The sequence below is a fragment of the Nannospalax galili genome, unplaced genomic scaffold, assembly GCF_000622305.1.
Source record: "Nannospalax galili isolate Female #2095 unplaced genomic scaffold, S.galili_v1.0 scaffold974, whole genome shotgun sequence".
NCBI lineage: Eukaryota > Metazoa > Chordata > Mammalia > Rodentia > Spalacidae > Nannospalax > Nannospalax galili.
The window spans coordinates 3638487-3657859 of NW_008335438.1; the positions used below are offsets into that span (position 1 = coordinate 3638487).

The 19373-nt window shown below is 41.4% G+C and overlaps 1 protein-coding gene across 1 annotated transcript in view; it reads left to right on the forward strand.

Annotated features, from left to right (window-relative positions):
- Positions 1–2472: 2472 nt before the first annotated feature.
- Positions 2473–19373, forward strand: part of Trub1 (TruB pseudouridine synthase family member 1) — a 58034-nt gene continuing 41133 nt past the window's right edge. The window contains exons 1-2 of the mRNA XM_008830239.3: positions 2473–2757; positions 6855–6953. Of these exons, the coding sequence (XP_008828461.1) occupies positions 2478–2757; positions 6855–6953 (379 nt within the window). The 5' untranslated portion in view covers positions 2473–2477. The remainder of the gene's footprint in view (positions 2758–6854; positions 6954–19373) is intronic.

Sequence of the window (19373 nt, forward strand, 5' to 3'; positions counted from 1 at the left end):
GCCAGGTTCTGAACATATTCCAGTGTACTTTTGATAAATCTGCTGTCCCCCACTCCCAAGCTGCTATGAATCAGTTTGTTGCATCTAACCAGAGACCTAACTCATGTAAGCATAATATTAAAATATTAAGACGGATGCCCTGTTAATTGAAGATTTGACCAATGTGATGTGAGATGTTGGTTACGTCAGAAAATTAGAGCTTGGTGATTCTAATGGCAAGACTATTTATTTACAGCAATTTCTCTGGCATGTATTTGTTATGTGAATGGAGGTAAATTCCAATGGGATTAACTGACTGGTAATTCCAAAAACTAAGAAACATCATTAGATCAAAACATTAGCATCCAAAAGTACTATTTGAAAGAGCAGCTGCTGTAAGGAAATGTGGGAAACAATGAAGACAAATTTAGCTATCCCATAATATCACTTAATGTACCTGAGGAAGAAGTAAAATAACCCCCTCCCCATTCTTCCTTGTGCTAGTATCAAAACAGTGTTCTTAAATTTTGTTGTGGATTGATGCTAGTGCAAACTTGTGCAACCCCTATGGAAAGCAGTATGGAGAACTCTTAAAAAAACTAAAAATGAACCTATCATTTGACCAAGTTATACCACTCCTTGGCATATACCCAAAGGACTCATCCTATTGTAGAGACATGTGTACAACCATGTTTGTTGCTGCTCTTTTCACAATAGCTAAGAGACAGAAGCAACCTAAGTGTCCCTCAACTCATGAGTGGATAATGAAAATGTAGTAAAGACAAAGACAAAAGAAAGACAAAATTATGAAATTTGCAGGTAAATGGATGGAAATAGAAACTAAGTAAATATTAAGTGAAGTAACACAGACTCAGAAAAACAAACAACATATGTTCTCCCTCATATGTCAATCCTAGCACCAAATCCTTATATTCAAATGTCCCAATCACTAATCAAAGAAGCTTATTTTGCACCAGTAGGAGACTATTACCAATTACCAAAACTTTTCACACACAGACATTGTCTATGAATTGCCCAAGTCTAAATGACACATCTACAGTGCAACCTCAACACCTAAGGCTCAGAGGGCCAGGATCATGAAAGGTCACAAATGGCCAAAGCATAGAAATTTAGAGTCTGCAGAATGCTGGTCCTTGGACAGGACTCCTATATTAAACTTCACCCACCTAGGGCTCAGGGAGCATTTCAGAAGAGGGGGTGGAAAGATTGTAAGAGCCAGGGAGGAGGTGCATGACCATATGGAAACAGAGTTCTACAGGTGCCTGGGACCCTGCTCATATGATTCTATGACAATGGTGTCAGCATACACAAGTCCCATGCAAACTCAGGCAGACAAAAACCCAGCATAGAATTGGGAAAATGAACAGCAGACCCAAATCTTAGCTAAAGAAATATTGGCAACTGATTTCCTCTCAGTGAGGAAGAGCTGATCATCCTAAAACAAGGAACTCTAGAAAGACTGACTAGACATCAGTGGATGGGCTTGCACTGGGAACGTCTGGGAACACTGACTTGACACAGTGGCCATATCACAGATGACAGTTCCAATGGGGGGGGCAGACTATGGGAGCATGCTGATGGGGATGGGAGTATATTTGAGATGTTCTGTATGGAATATACAAAAATTCAATAAAAACAAATTTTAAGAAATTCTGTTGTGGATTGAGTCACTTTAGATGTGATGCTAGATTTGAATAAGAGTTTAATTTTGTGAATTTTAAGCATCTTTTTGATATCTAAGCAATGTCTACAAAGGAATGAAAACTACAAAAGAATATTAAGAATCTTAGAATTGTCAAGAATTGCAGTGAGGAATGTGGGGGCTTAGAGAGAAACAGGATTGCATAGGATATCAAAATAAGCCCAGGTGATTCAATAGTGCCTTCACCCAGAAGTTTCTTTGGGGACTTTAAAGAACTCGTAATCATTTATTCACTCCCAAATAATTATTTAAACGCCCTCTTAACACACGAGGCATTTGCGATACAGTACGTGGTACAAGATCACAATCATATGAAGGAACGAGCTAAGGGGAACATGAGTCTTCAGAAGCCACACCAAAAGTCTGTATTTTAAGTTTCATATATCTGTGTATTTATATATACGGGGGAAGGGAAGAGTTTTCAAGTCAGGATGGGTGCCCATGGGACAGGAAGAGGTTCCCCCACCTAAAATACACAGATTTGGTGTTTTCGTTGGGTAAGTTAGAACTGCAACGCCAATGCACCCCTGCCTCAGGAAACTAACCGTACTTAAGAAGAAAAAAGGGTTATAGGAGAGAAATTACTCCATTAGAACACAGAACTGCTACAGCAAGCCCTTTGTGTGTATGGAGAGGCCCTGAACTACAATTCCCACAAGCCCGTGTGACACCCCCCCCCCCGCATTAACTGCACAGCTGGGGACAGGAGGCCTGGCAGGCGCGCTTTAACGTCATCTGCGTGCGTCCCCCGGTAGCAAGTACAGACTGTGACAGCATGGCCGCTGTTGAGGCGGAGATAGTGCCGGCTCTGGTTGCGGACTCGGCCCCAGTCTCTGACCCTGCGGGAGCAGCCCAGACTATGGTTGCGCCCTCGGTAGCCGGCGCTGCAGCCGCTGCTGTGGCGGCCGCCGCCAGGACGGGATCCGAGGCCAAGGTTTCCAAGGCCGCGCTGGCCACCAAGCTGCTGTCGCTCAGCGGCGTGTTCGCCGTGCACAAGCCCAAAGGGCCCACCTCAGCCGAGCTGCTGAACAGGTTGAAGGAGAAGCTGCTGGCAGGTACTCAGCCCGGGTAGGGATCAGGCTGAGACGGTCTCCACCACAGGGGAAGCGCACTGGGATTTTTATTTATTTATCTGCTTATTTGCACGCTCATGGCTCGAGAGGAAAATATGGGAAAGGGAGAACGACCATTGAATAAGCTCTGGATGAAAAGCTGGGGCATCTTGGTCTTGGATTTGCCTAAGCGTGGACTCTTGGAACAGTTGCCGTTTGCATTTCTCACGGATGTGTATGTGTGGATTTGGGGACCAGTTCGCATACACAAATTTCGGCCCTCGTGCTTGCAGACCAGTTCTCTAAATCCAACACCTCGTGGGACTTTTGTTTGGTTGTTGTGGATGAGGCCCACCCAAAGGATTGTCTGGCTCAGTACCCCCAAAGTTACATTCTTGATATATTAGGAAAACAAACGGACTTAGGACAGCATTTTACACATTTTAGTGGCCATGAGAATTAGTTTTTTTATACAAATACAGATTCCTAATCCCTGCCCTTAAAGAGGTGGTGTTTCTTAGGATCTTGGGTATTTTTCAGAAATTTCATTCTTAAACAGTTGCCCCAGGCTCTAGTCTAAGTAATCTATGGAGCATATTTTGAGGAACATTAGCTTAGAACTTGGCCATTTTTCTAAGCATTCCTGTTTGTTCATATACACTGGGAAGATGTTAGAAAAGCATAGTTTACCCCCCAAGTGCAATTACACAGTTCATGAGCCTAGTAGATCATTTAAGATAGTGGCATCAAAGAAACTTTGTTTTGCATCTTTATATGTGTTTGGTATACGGTGGGTGGGTGTATATGTGTGCTTGTGTATGGAAGCCAAAGGTTGATGTTAAGTCTTCTGAGAAGGCTCTCCACTTCATATATTGAGGCAGGTTCTCTTACTTGAACCCAGAACTTCCCAGTTAGTCGACACTAGCTAGCCAGCTTGCTCCAGGGAACTCTGCCTCCAGAGCACTGAGATTCTGGCAGGCCACCATGCCGGCCTGGCGTTTATGTGTGTACTAGAGATTTGAACTCTGGTCCTTATGCTTGCATGGCAAGCCCTTTACCCAGTGAGCAGTCCCCCAGCCCTAGACCCTTAGGTTTATGAGATTCTCACACCAAGCTAGAAGTGAAAATAGCTGTCTCTTCCCTTGAATAATCTCACAGTTTGGTGATTTCTGCAACCTTTAGTGGTAAAAGATGTAGGTTGTTGTAGGCCTAGTCTGTCTTTTTACCAGTATGGAAACCTTAAATTGTTCATTGTCTACTTGAAGACTTACTCTGTTTTTTGTTTGTTTGTTTGTTTGTTTTGAGCTAGGTCTCACTGTGTAGCCAAAGCTTGCCTTGAACTCACTATATAGCCAGTGCTGGCCTAGAACTTAAATTATCTTCCTGCCCCAGTTCCTGAGTGCTAAGCTTTCAGGTGTGCACCACCATACCTGACTTTAATTTTTTAGATGCAAAATCAAACTATTCTAGGAGGAATTTGTAATCATAATTGACACAATGCCAATTTAAATGTTTTTGGCTAACAGATACACTTTTCCTGATGCTAAATTCTAATGTAACGTTTGCTCAGTTGATAACTGTGATGGTTAGCTTTAATTGCAAACTTGATACAACCTAGAATCACTTGGGAAGAGTCTCAGTAAAGACTCGGGATTGTCTACACTGCATTGGCTTGTGGGCGTGTCTGAGGGGGAATTGCCTCGGTTAAGTTAGTTAATGCTGGAAGACCCAGCCCACTATAGGTGGCACCATTCCCTAGGCAGGGAGTCTTGACTGTGTAAGAGTAGAGAAATCCAGCTGAGCACCAGATAGCTGGGCATGGAACATGCATGCCTTCTCTCTCTGCTCTTGACAGGATGCAGTGTGACCAGCTGTCAAGCTCCTTCCACCTTGGCTTCACCTCAATCATAGACTGTAACCTTGGATTGTGGAGCTAAAATAAGTTTTTTCTCCCCTAAATCGCTTTCATTTTATCATATCAACAAAATGAAACTGGGACATTAGGTTTTCCTTATCTGTTGTTGCCTGTAAGGGTGTATATGGGGATATTGATCTGAGGAATTGAATCAGGGGGAAGCATTGTGGTATCATTAAGGAGAATATTTTTTTTCCTTCATAGATTTGCTGCTTTCATTTGGCCCAGTTTGTTGGTAAACTGGCTTTTGGGGGCAAGATAATGATTATCATTTTTTTTCTCTCAGATAAGCTCTCCATAGGATCCAAGCCATATGCTGGCCTTCTGGCTAATCAGCCCCTAATCTGAAGTTTCTCGACAAAACTTCATTAGGACTGGTTGTTTCAAGGCTATTGCTAGGCTGGTTTCTGGAAACACTCATGCGGATGTTGATTTTTTTCTAGTCTCTGTTTTTAAAATGCTTGTGATGGGGCTAAATTGAGCTTCCCCAATGCCATACTAATCACCTGGGAAGATTCTTAATTGGTAATGTTCTGGTGGTAGCCAAGTTTAACAAACACTGATTTACATTCAGTAAATGGCTGTAGCCTCTAACTCACATTGATTCCTGCCATTCATTGTAGGATCTGTAGTCTTCTGTGACTTTGAATCTTTCAAGGCTTGAAGCATATGAAAATTTTGTGATTGGAAAAGACTTTAATAGATATTCGTCCATGAATATTTTGTTCCAGTAGAGTGAATGAAATTCTAATAGTGGCGGAAGCATTTTATGTGCAAGTTACAGGTAAATTTGGGCACAGATGAGATGCTTAAAATTATGGGGTCTTTGTGCTCCAAGGCATATTGAGTTGAAAATACAAAGTTCCCCAAATATTTCAGTAATTTCACTATGAGAGGTCCATAATGTATTGAGAGTGGAAGGTGAAGTATTTGGAGCCCAGGCCTAACCTTAGAGGTTTATGTTAGTGTAGTCTTGCTCTTTCATGTATTATAATGGAGAGTGGTAATCCGAGAGTGGCGCCAAAACTATATTCCTCACACTGAGGTTTTTGACTCAGTGGGGTGGTAATCATGCTGTGAGGCTGAGCCTTTGGCCATTTAATGTGCCTCTTCACTTCCTTTATAGCTTGGCTTCCCCTCTTTGCTCTTCCCTCTTTCTTCATTCCACTGTTGTATCTTCTGCCTCCCAGGGTCCGTGGTGGTTTGATGGTTTGCAGGGATGGGAGTTATAGCTCATGATGGCTATCTTTAGCCAGGCTGGAATCCTAATGTCAGTGGTTGGCAACTAAATGCTTCAAAAATTAAGAGACAACTTAATTGTTATCTGCTTCCCACTTAGCTTTTTGAGGTGAGTCTTTAATGAACTGAGACATTTGATTAGGAGGACAACAAATAAAACTGGCTTCAGAATTCAGTGTAATAGGACTAGCTGTGTGTGAAATGTGCTTCCCAAATTAGGGAGCTGGAAGCACCAGGGAGTGGAAGAGATTTAGAATGTTTCAAGCTAGCTGTGTATACCAAACTTAATATTTTTTCATTTGCTATTAAGAAATTACTAGATTTTGGTGAGTTAGCTTAGATATTTACTCACAATTTTTTTTCTTAGGAAAATGAGTTCTAGTTTCTAGATAGCTAATTTTGAAATTACTGTTTTGTAATTTAGGGAGTGTCTGTACATTTGTGTATACGTATGTGTATGTGTGTGGATGAGTACATGGTGTGTGCACATGCATGTGGAGGCCAGAGTTCATCTTCAGGTGTTGTTCCTCAGGCACCGTCTACATTGTTTATTGAGGCAGGGTCTCTCACTGGCAAGATCACTAAGTAGGCTAGGCTGGATGACCAGTAATCCCCAGAGATCTGCCTGTCTCCTGTCCCTCAGCACTGGGATTATAAATTCATGCTACTACATCTGGCTTTTTCTTTTGTATGGATTCTTGGGGTTGAAATCTGGTCCTCATGCTTGAGTGGCAACTTATTTACCACCTGAGCTGTCTTCTCAGCCCTGGCTGTACAGTTTTAAGTTTGTTTTGTTTTTGTTTTTGTTTTTTTGCTAGTTAAATGATTGTAGTCTCAAGACATAAGTGCACAGTATCTTTTGTTTGGAATAGGTCATCTTGTTTCCCACCATATTCTGCTTTATTTGTCTTGGTAATTTCCGTTTTCATCTCGATTACTCCTACAGAAGCTGGAATGCCTTCTTCAGAGTGGAGCAAGAGGAAAAAGCAAACTTTGAAAATTGGACACGGAGGGACTCTGGACAGTGCAGCTCGCGGTGTTCTGGGTAAGAGACATGAAGGAAATTTAAAGCACTCTCCCTTAGTATCTGAAAGCCAGTTGGTTGAACGCAATTTAAATCAGCTAAAGCCATGGCAATTCAGTGTCCCTTGGAATGTTCCAGTTCTACTAGATTTGTAGTGCTGCTGAGAAGAGGCCTTTAAATGTGCAGAGTACATAGAACTGTTAGAAGTAGTTGCTTTTATTTGAGCATGGGACTTAGAGAAAAGATGAATCTGCAGAACAGTTGACACAGCAGGTGTGCCGTTGATTTTAGAAAGGCTTGCTCTTGGTTACCATCTTTGAACTCGGGGTTTAGGAGTTGTTTCCACCCTTTTGTAAGTCTTATTAAGCATGGTTTGCTATGCCTTGACTGTGAACCCTCAAATCTGGAATTTTTAAGGCAGAGGTGCCTAGGTGACGATTTCCCCACCCCCAGTAAAACTTTGGGTGCTGTGTTTCCCCTGTGTTTCTGATGTGTTTCACCAAGAGAAACATTGTATACATGCTGCTGCTTGATAAAATTGTTGAAAGGAACAAGCTCAAGTGTTCCTGGGAGCAGGAGGGAAAGACTGATGAAGCCTGTGTGTGGATCTCTCTAGTGTCCTTCCATAGTGGTCCAGTGGTATAGCCTTATTACATCAATACATTGTACTCAATCCTAAATCTACCTGTGTCTAATCCCAGATTAGTTGTTTTTAGAGGGTAAACCTGAAGTTGTTAGGGGAAAAGCCATTTTCTCCCAGAGACATTAGTTAACCATTTTATTGCTTGTAGAAGGAAACCTGATATACACTCTCCATTTTATTACAACTCATGTTAAGTAAAAGCAATAGTCCTTGTGTAAGCTATTTAAAAAATAATGCTTATTTATAAGAAAAGGATAAAATTAGTAAAAATGATAAATTTCAAGATAATCAGAAACTGTATGATTTGCATTTTATAAAATTGTTATTTTACTTATTATTTGTATTTTATGTGTACAAGTGTACTGCCTGCATGTGTGTAAGGGCACCTGTGTTGTGCAACATTTTATAAAATTATAAACTTTAATATATGGTGGCAAAAATATCTTTATCTGAGATTAAAATAGGAACGTTCAGAAGGAAAGCTATTTTCCTGCATTAGAGAACTTGGACAGGCAAATTTGGCAGCCTAAAATTACTATTTCTTATAATAACTAAAATTAATGAGCATTTTGGGCCAGGCGTGATGGCTCCAGGCATTCGGGAGGCAGAGGCAGGCAGATCTCTGTGAGTTCCAGACCAGCCAGGGTTGTATAGTAAGATCCTGTCTTAACATAAAACAAAACAGAACAAACAAAAAACTGGCCCAAAATAAGCATTTTATGGAGCACTCATTTCATATGATGCGTTCTAGGAGAGAGCATCTTACAGCTTTTCCTTCATGCTTGTTTGCTTTTAACCTGAGAAATTTTTATGTGATCCCAGGTATATATAGATATTATATAAAATAGGTATATACACCAAACATTTATTTATAATCAAAATACTTGAAATCAATTTATTGATAATCAAAATATTTGAAATCATTTTTTAGTATATTTTTACTGTTTATTAAAGATGAAAGCAAATGTACAAGCTAATTAGATGTGCTTGTTTTTACATAGAGAATTAAGTCTGGGCTGAATATTTAGTAATGTAGGACACAGAGCACCTTCAGTGTTTTTCAAAGCTGATTGATAGTTTGATTTTGTTATAGTTAGTGCTGAGAATTCCACATCACTTAAACACTTAAACAAGATGGCAAAAGTATGTTTTGAGCCATTTTAGAAATTGTAGGAAATTCTGCCCTAATCCCATATCAAAATTCATTGAATGAATTTTTGTGAAATTCAAGTTATCAAATGAGATAGTAATTTAGACCCACTACCCCATCCACACGCCCCCATAGCACCCCACACACACCAGATCTCATGCATTCTGCAATATATGTTAAGGATATCTAGTCAAGCATTTGTGCCCAGATGTCCCTAGGTGCAGATTCATTTACTGTAGTCTAGTCAGCCTATCTAAAGTCACTCCTTTAAGATCAACTTCCCTCACCCTGCAGTAATCAGTTGCCAATAGTTCCTCAGCTGAGGTTGGGCCTGCTGCCCAGTCCCTCAGTTCTGTGCTGGTTTTTTATGTGGTCGAGTCAGCATGGGTCTTGTGAATGCTATCACCATTGTTGCAAGTTCATATGAGCAAGTTTCTAGAGGCCTGAAATCCTCTGTTTCCTTATATTTATGCACTGACCCTGGCTTTTACAGTCTTTCCGCCCCTCTTCCACAATGGTCCCTGAGCCATGGATGGGTGAGGTGTAACATAGGAGTCCTTTCCAAGGGCATGCAGTCTGCAGTCTCTTATTTTTTACACTTTGGCCAATTGTTGCCTTCTGTGTGTGTTACACTCTGTTGTATGAAGAAGCTTTGCTGGTGACAGTTGAGGGATGTATTAGTATTCTCTCTAACCCCTATTCTACTATGTTTCATGAGTCTTAGGTGTAGAGGTTCCACTGTAGATGTGTCGCTTAGGGCTGGGCATCTCTCAGACATATATTCTCTGTGTGTGACCAGTTGTGGAACTCTGTAATAGTCTCTATCTGTTGCAAAGAGGAGCTTCCTGATAAGTGGTGTATAGTATACTTGTCTACAAATATAAGGATTCTCATATTTAGCATACAGTAAGAAATTTAATTTATCTAGAGATATGACAGAGATAGGGTTTTTTCTAGGATCTATGACTTCTCCAGGCATGTGTATTTGGCTCTGTTTATAATGCCACCCATGAGTTCACTCTCACTGAGAGGACTTTAAGTCCAGTTAGATACCTGTTGATTATAGAAACATGGAGATAAAGGGAAAGAAAGAGCCTGAGGAAGGGGGATAATAGGAAACAGATGTTACTAAGGGGGAAATGAGGAAATGGGGTACTCAGTTGGGAAGGGAGGAAGGAAGGACACACAGGGAACCATGGGGGCAAAGGGGAAGAAGGAAGTCGAGAGGGCAGATAATAGGCGACAGGTCTTATCAAAGGGAAAATGGGGGTACTTTAACTGGGGAGGAAGAAGGGAGGCTAGCCAGGGAGAGAGAGAGGAGAGATAAATAAAGCTTAGGTTGTATGAAAAGCCAGAGGGAAATGTATGTAACTCAGAAATTTGAAAAATACACATACAATATCTGAACATGAGTGCATGTGTATACCTGAAGGCTACATAACAAGAAACACTGTACCAGACAAGACAAACCTTTCTTTGCGCTATTGGTCAGAGTCGTCCAGGAGACTCCCAAAATAACACAGGCTATTGTCACAGCCCTTGACTACCTCCCAGAACTTGAAGGTAAGACCCTAATTGCTGAAGACAGGACATACTTTGGACATAGGACTTGGAGCATTGGAGGTGGAACTGACCTGGAAGCCTCCTCACTGAAAACTAGTTCTCATAGTTCTAGAGGATACTATGCAAGCTGCATAGGGAGAAAATCAATCAGTGGTCCAATCCCAGCTGTAAAACCTAAGAACTGGCACAGCAAACTGTCTGTATTGGTGTAGTAGTGGCTCTTTCATCTAGGGATAATCAATAGCTATCTAATTGAAATAGCAAAAAATCAAACATTATAACAATACAGTATAAAGATAAGCGAATTTAATACATGTTGAAGAATGAAGGTGGGGAAGTATTAAAAGTTTTTATTTTCCGGGGCTGGAGAGATGTCTCAGCAGTTAAGAACACTGGTTGTTCTTGCAGAAGACCCAGGTTCAAATCCCAGTACCCACATGGCAGCTAACGACTGTCTGTAACTCCAGTTCCAGGGGATCCTACAGCCTCTTCTGACCTCTGAGGGCACTGCACAACATGGGTGCACTTACCTACATGCAGGCAATACGTGGATACACATAAAATAAAAATAACGAATAAAATTTTCTAAAAAAGTATTTTCCATAATTAAACTCTTATGTCTCTATAGAAACAGGCAACTTTATATGTATTTAAAAAAACCCATTTCTGTTCATAACATACAGTAGTCTTGAATCTGAGCCCAGATGTTTCAGGCAGTATTTGTGGGTGCTGTGTGGAATGGTGACTGTGCAGTTCACAGTTTGTTCAGAACCAAGGCAGCAGTGAAGCCACTTAACGCCGCTCGAGCGAGCACAGCCAGAAACACCTTAGACTCATTATGCCTTTCATTTCGAATTAACTTTTTTTGGGGGAGGGGGGCATCTTTTTGAGACCTGTAGGGTCTCCCTATAGCCCCAGCTGATCTGGAATTCACTATGTAGACCAGGCTGGCCTCAAACTCACAGAGATCCACCTGCCTCTGCCTCCCAAGTGCTGGAACTAAAGGCATGAGCCACCATGCCCTGCTTGAATTAATTTTTGGTTGTTAATGTGTTTAGAAACCTCTTGCCATTGTCCAGTTTTTGCAACTCCTACATTCAGTTACATGACACCATGCTTAGTATGAAAAGCTGGGGTCTGCAGCATTTGTAAATTGTGTGCTTTAATCCTTATCGTAACCTGTAAAATAAGTATAATCCCCATTTTACAGAAGAAACAAAGGCTCAGAGTGATAAAGCAACAGGTCCATTGTCATAGAATTAATGAATGGCAAAGTCTGCATTTGAGGCTAGATTTGCTTAGGTGAAAAGTCTCTGGCCTAGTGTGGCATGGTCAATACCTGGTACTTCTGCCTTTATTCCTACAGCCCTATGCAGGAATTACCACCATCACAGCACTCTTCACTGATTCCATAACTGGCTGCATGATTGTACTCAGCTTAGTGCTCCAGGTACCCTTCCTTACCAGTTAATCAGAGTTGGCCCTTGAGTTGAAACCTATTTGTCTTAAAACCATTCTACTATTTTCCAAGGCATGGCACCATAAATAGGAGAAAAGATGGTCTTTTCATTTGTGATGAGATACATTCTATTAATTTCACGTGGTGGTTCCTTATTTGTGTGCAGTGAATGGAATAGTTCATTTTAATCCTGAGTGTAAGGGATCTTGTTGAAGCTTCTGTTTTGGTTTATTAAAGGGACTGATATTTGTTTGTTTTTTTTGTTTTGTTTTGTTTTTTGTCTTTTTGAAGCAGGGTCTCCCTGTAGCCCCAGCTGTCCTGGAACTCACTATGTAGACCAGGCTGGCCTTGAACTCACAGAGATTTGCCTGCCTCTGCCTCCCAAGTGCTGGGATTACAGGCATGCGCTACCACGTCCAGCTTAAAGGGACTGAGATTTGTATGGGTGGAAATTATGTTGGAAATAATCTCGTGTTTACACTTTATGATATGTCTATATGTCAGATGTTAGTTTTTCTTGTAATGTTTTGGATTTCTAATGAGAAAGCCTTACAATTGAAGGCTTTTAGTCTCAGAATAAGGAATGTTTGTAAGTTAGAAGTTCAGAAAATTTATGAGAAGTTGATGGGGCTTGTTTTTGTCTTAGCTATGTGAATAGTGTAGCAGTAAACACACATCTGCGAGTATCTCTGTGATTTGCTGACTTAGATTTCTTTGGGTGTAACCCAGGAGTGGTGCAGTGGTCATATGACCGTTCTATTTTCACAGTTTTGAGGAGCTCCCAGACTGACCTCCACAGTGACTGCTGTTTATTTACATTCCCATCAGCAGAGAACAATCGTTCCTCTTTCCATACAACCTCACATGCTTTTGTTTTTTTGATTCTGACTGGCGTGAAATGCTATCTTGGTATAGTTTTAACTTGGATTTCCCTGATGGGTAAGGATGTTGAACCTTTTTTTCAAAAATTTTATTGGCCCTTTTTGGTTTTATGTTTAAGAGATGTTTAATCCATTTGCCCATTTACTAATTGTGTGTATATGTTTCTTTTATTTTTGGAGTTCTTTATAGATTTTTGTATATTAATCTGTCAGATGTGTAGTTGGTAGAGATTTTCTCCACTTTTTTTTGAGACAGCCCCAGCTGGCCTGGAACTCACAGAGATCCTCCTGTCTCTGCCTCCCGAGTGCTGGGATTAAAGGTGTGCACCACTATCTAGTCTGTTTCTCCATTTTTGTGACAAAACACTCTGACCAGTATCAACTTGGGGAAGAAAGGGTTTATTTAGCTTACATATTCCGGGTCACAGTTCATCTGGGAGCCCAAGGTAGGAACTCAGGGCAGGAACCTGGAGGCAGGAACTGGAGCACAGGCCATGGAGGAACACTGCTTACTGGCTTGCTCCCCTGGCCCCTGCTCAGCCTGCTTTCTTGTGCAACACAGGCCCACCTGCCCAGGGGTGGCACCACCCACAGTGGGCTGGGTCCTCCCACATCACTCATCAAGAAGATGCCCCTCAGACATGGCCACAGGCCAGTCCAATAGAGGAAATTCCCCAATTGAGGCTCCCTCAACCCAGGTGTGTCAAGTTGACACTAAAGCTATCCAGCACAATCACCACGTCTGGCTTCTGTACGCTTTCTTTTCATTGTATAAATGCTTTTTAATTTCATGTGATTCCATTTTGTCAATTCTTGAAGTTATTTTCTGAGTTAGAGGAGTCTTTCCAAAAAGTATTTGCGTATGCCTATATCTTGAAGTATTTTCTCTGCTTTCCTGTGTAGTTTCTAAGTTTCGGTCCTGTCTTAAAGACTTCAATCCATTTGAAATTGACTTTTTGCAAAGTGAGAGCTACTGATCTAATTTCATTCTTTTCCATGTGGCTGACCAGTTTTTCTAGCACCATTTGTTGAAGAGGCTGTCTTATCACCAGCATATGCTTTTGACACCTTTGCCAAAAGCTGGGTGGCTATACGTGTGTGCTTATTATTTCTAGGTCCTTTGTTCTATTCTATTGCTCTGTTTTTGTGCCAGCACCATGCCTTTGTTACTGTGGACTTGTAGTATAATGCAGGTATTGTGATGCCTCCAGCATTGCAGGTTCTCCTTAAGACTGCTTTAGGTATTGGGGGGTCTTGGTCCTTTTATGTGAATTCTAGGATAATCTTCTGTGTTACAGGGTTCTTTTTACATTTTAAATTTGTGTACGCACTCGTGTGTACGTATGTCAGCATGTGTGTGCCTCAGTAGTTATGTAGAGGTCAGACAACAACTTGCAGAAGTGAGGGAGGGTGTGCACATGCTATAGTGCACATATGGAGATCAGAGGTCAACTTGTGGAAGTAGGTTTTTTTCCTTCCATTGTGTGTGTTGTGGGGATTGAACTTAGATTGTTAGGTTTGGTAGCAATGCCTTTACCCACTGAGCCATCTCTCAGGCCCTAGGATTTTTTTCTGTGAAGAATATCCTTGGAATTTTCATGGGGATTGTGTTGAATCTGTAGATCATTTTTGGTAATGTAGCTATTTTTACAGTGTTAAATCTGCTAATCCATAAGAATGGGTGATCTTTTCATTGTCGAGTGCCTTCAATTTCTTTCTTCACTGTCAAAGTTTTGTTGTAGAGTTCTTTTACCTCCTAGATTAGGTTTCTGTGTGGGTATTTTGCTTTTATTTTGAGATTGGGTTTCTGTGTGGGTATTTTGCTTTTATTTTATTTTGAGACAGCCTTCAGTTTCTTTCTTCACTGTCAGTTTTGTTGTAGAGTTCTTTTACCTCCTAGATTAGGTTTCTGTGTGGGTATTTTGCTTTTATTTTGAGACAGGATCTTACTTTGTAGCTCTTGAATGGATTGGGACTCACCGTATAGATCAGGCTGGCCTTGCACTCACAGAGCTCCACCTGCCTTTGCCTCCCAAATGCTGCAATCAGAGGCATGTGCCACCACACTCAGCTATATTTATTTAGTTTTTGAGGCTGTTGTAGATTTTGTTCCTTTTTTCTTTTATGACAAGTTTGTTGGTAGTATATAGAGAAAGGCTACTATTTCCTGAATGCTGACTTTGTATCTTGCTACTCTATTGAAAGGTTTTTCAAACCAATTTTGTGATAGAGTCTTTAGAGTTTTGTAAGTACAGGCTCATGCCATCGGCAAACAGGGATACTTTGGTTTCTTCTGTCCTATTTGCATCCTTTTTTCCTTTCCCTCCTTTTCTTACTGCTCTGAGACTGAGTACTACTGAATAAGAATGAAGACAGTGGAAGCTCTTGTCTCATTCCTAATTTTAGAGACAATACTTTCAGTTTTTCCTATTTAGTATAATGTTGGCTACAGGTATGTTATATATGGCTTTTTAAAAAATTATTTATTTTGTGTGAATGAGTGTTTTGTCTGCAGGTATGTAAGTACACCCATGCATGCACTTCCTGCAAAGGCCAGAAGAGGGCATTGGATCCCCTGAAACTGGAGTTAAGGATGGTTGTTAGTTGGCCCTGAGGATCCTGGGAACTGAACCCAGGTCCTCTGCAAGAGCAGCCTGTGCTATTAACTACTGAGCCATTTCTCCAGCCCTATAAATGGCTTTTATAATGCTAAAGTATTTTCTTTTTATTCCTAGTGCCTTCAGGGCTTTTATTAGGAAACAATGCTAAGCTTTGCCAGAGTCCCTTTCTGCAGCTATCGAAATGGTCATATGTTTTCTTTTATTAAGTTTAAATGTGTTATGTTATATGTCTTGTGTGTATAAAACCATCTTTGCTTTGTTGGAATGAAACCAAGTTGCTTATTGCGAGGGGGGGGGCGTCGAGCCTGCGACCCCCGGGCGAGGATGACTGGGGATGAGTAAGCGCGCCATTTGCTGCCCCCAGCACCGGGAACAATCAGAGGCAGCGGGGAGTCTAGTCAAGCAGGAACTCATTTATTGCAGGCATTACAGAGCTTATAAAGACATCTGGAAATCTCCCCGCCCCAGGGTGTATCTTAAGGATGATCACACGCTGATCATGCACTCCTCAGCAGTTCGGCAGACTTTCAAAACAAGTCAGGCCGCGCCCCAGTAACTTCCTCTTGGACCTCTAGAAGGTAGGGCCTTTAGGTCCCAGAGCTTATGGCCTATGAGCTTCTTAATGCATTCTTAACTTGATTTGCAAATATTCTAAGAATTTTTGCATCTATGTTCATCAGGGAAACTGATCTATAGTTTTTTTTGTTGTGTCCAGTTTTGGTGTTAGAGTAATACTGACTTTGAGAATATGTTTGGTTATGTTCCTTCCCTTTCTATTTTTTTTAAATATTAGAATATTTTTATTATTTCAAAAATATTCCAATAATATTTTATTCCAATTTTTAACACATTTTTCCAGAAATAAATTGAAGAAGGTTACATAAAAATATATATACAATGAAGTTTAAGGGAGGAAAAATAAGAATAAGAAATCAAAGACCAAAGGATTTGCCAATATGGGGTCAACTTTGGTGGAATAATGAAGGTTTCCATTAGTGCTGTCAAATCCTAACAAGTTTATTGAGCTTGTTAACAGAGCCTAGGGTGGGGATTTATTTACAGAAAGGTGCCCCCTCCCCTCCCCATTTACATCTGGGCTGGAAAGTCCACTTAGATACAGATATTGTGATTTCCTGACAACCACACAAAATGGTGAGAGAGGGGCCTCATGGTGTTCTCAGCTTATATATCCTTAGCCCCTCCCCCATATGCAGCTAAGGTCGACTGATTGGATGGGAGGGAGGGGTAAGTGACACCCCCCTCGACTCCTTGATGAGCATGGGAAGGAAGTGTGACTATAGCTTGCCAGCATAGTGGTCAGAGGACACTTCCAGATCACACTCCACCCTTTCCTTTAGCTCTTATATTCGTCTGCCAACCTCTTCCACAGAAGTCCCTGAGCCTTGGAGGGGGTGGTAGATGTGGGATGATCTTCCTCCCAATGTGTCAAGGCCCTGAACTTTTGGGTCTCTGCATCATCTGTTTTCCATGGGCTGTTGGCCAATTTGAGTGGGAGTCCATCTACTATAAAAACACACAGCAAGAAGCAAGAACATCTAAACAGCGACTGTTATAGTAACTTAACCTATGGGCGTAAACACAAATGCTTGGTTGGTACTTTAGCAGGTGCATCACATCCACTTAACAAAACAATTTTGGTGGCTTCTCCACTGGGACCTGTATCCTCCCCTGCCACAGGGGTTTGGCCTGGTTTGCAGTACCAGATGTGTGTTCCACCCATAGGAGCGGGCATTATATCTAATTGAAATTTGCTGGTTGTACATACACTAGATGTACCACTATTGCACCAGCAGGAACATCTTGTTTGGCATGTTGATAGTGCCTTTGTTGAGCAGAATTATAGGGGCAGTTCTCCCCCAGCCATCTGCATATCACCTTCTGGAACTGTGAAAGCCACCCATCCAGGAACCCGGAATATGGAAGGGAACCAGGGAGGTAAAGGGAAAGAAGGAACCCGAGAGAGAAGAATAGTAGGAGAAAGCTGTTACTAAGGGAGAAATATGTAAAAAGGGGTAGCTGAAGGGGAAGGAGGGATGGAAGGCGATACAAAGAACTATGAATAAAGGGGGAGAAAAGTTCTCCCGATACACAGCCAAAAAAAAAAAAGCCTTAAACACAGAAGGAGCCCTACGGGGATGGAAGAAAGTCCTACCAGAAGCCATATGGTTGTTAAATGAAAATCCCGGTACCAGGGGTGGGTGGCCTCCCCATGAGCTGTTGGCCAGAGAGGCCCTAGAGGTCCCCAGAACAATAAAGGCCATTGCCAATAATGTTGGCTGTACACCAGAAGTGGATGGTAAAACCCTATTGCTGAAGATGCCACATGATATGAGCTTGGGGGAGGGAGAAATCAAGCTTGGACTAAGCTGGAAACTCCCTGCCCTTTCTATTTTGTGGGTCAGTTTTCCGGGCTCTTCCTTAAGGTTTGGTAGAATTCTACATTAATTCCATGTGGTTCTGTGCTTTTCTTTGTGGGAGACTTTTTATTACTGCTTCAAGCTCATTGCTTGTGGATCTGTGTAAGTTATTAATTCCTTCTTGAAAGGTCATATATGCCTAGGATTTTATCTATTTCTAGATTTCCCAATTTTTTGGAATATAAAATTTTGATGTAACATTTCCCTTATTGTCCTCTGGGTTTCATTAGAATTTGCTGTAACATTTCCTTTTTCATCTCTAGTTTTGTTAATTTGAGTCTTTTTCTTTTGGTTAAATTGGCTAGGGATTTGTCAACCTTAAATATTTTGTCCAAGAACTAACCTTTTGTTTGGTTGGTTGTATTGTGGGGTTTTTTTGTTTTTGTTTTTGTCTCCATTTCATACATTTCCGTCCTAAGACCCTGAGGTGCATCATTAGGTTGTTTATTTGGTATCTCCTTGATTTTTAAATTTTATATTTATTTATTTGTATTTAATATTTTTGAGTGTTTTGCCTGTACACCAAGCTGGCCTTAAACTCACAGAGGCATCTGCCTCTGCCTCCTAAGTGTTAGGATTAAAGGTGTGCATCACCATGCCCGGCCCCATAAAAAAATGAAAATACTACTAAAACTATAGTAAAATGAAAAAGAAAGGCCACACAAGGAGTGTTGGAAGGACTTCTTTCTGGGTCCTTCAACATTGGAGTCTGTCATGTGGATGGGGCTTCAGTTGAACGTGTAGACTGGTTTTTCCTATGATTTATGCTGGTGCTGTACCCCCTGGCAGGAAGCTGCAAGGCTAGAGATGTGAGTCCATCTTTTTAAGGAGTTGTCCTGCTGATTTTTTGTGCTTTTCAGCTGGTCTATCATCCCCTTTGTGAATTTCGTGTGCTCTTCCTCATTTTCCCTCTTTGGATAGCCCATTCTGTCTTATCTTGACTCTGCTCTTCCTCCATGTTATGTGGGGCAGCTCTAATCCACCTCTTACCAGGAACTACTACCTATATTTTAGAAACTGTTTTCTTCTTTGTAACAATGGTATAGATTTAAGAACTAAGGCAACAATTTGAGATTAAAATAAGGGTTATAACTCTGTACCAAAATTAAAAGACAGTATGCACCATGCACTAACTACTGTGGTACGCAAAATAGTTGCTCCCTAAGTTGTCCACATCTTCATTTCCAGCAAGTTAGGTTACTTCGCAAGATGGAATAGAGGTAGCAGGTGGAGTTAATGCTGCTAATCAGATGACAATGAGATTATCCTGGGATTTCCAGGTGGGCCCGGTTTATCACAGGGATCTTTAACAGTGAAAGAGGAGGCAGAAGAAAGTCCAAGAACATGTGGCAGTCCTGGGGCTGCAGTGATGTGATTGCTGGCATCGAAGAGGGAAGGGGACCATGAGCCTAGAATGAGCAACCTCTAGAAGCTGGGAGGGCAAGAGATGCCCTGGGGAAGCTCTTAGCTCTGGCTCCTGTCCTACACCTCTAGGATGAACACAGCCATCCCAGTCCCTAGGGTTCATTTTTTGCTTTTAATATTTCTCTATTTCCCTGTTTTGATTTTTTGTTTGTTTGTTTTTTGAGATAGGGTCTCCTTATAGCCCCAGCTAGCCTGGAACTCCTATGTAGGCCTGGCCTCGCTCTTACAGAGATCTTCCTGTTCTGCCTCCCAAATACTCGG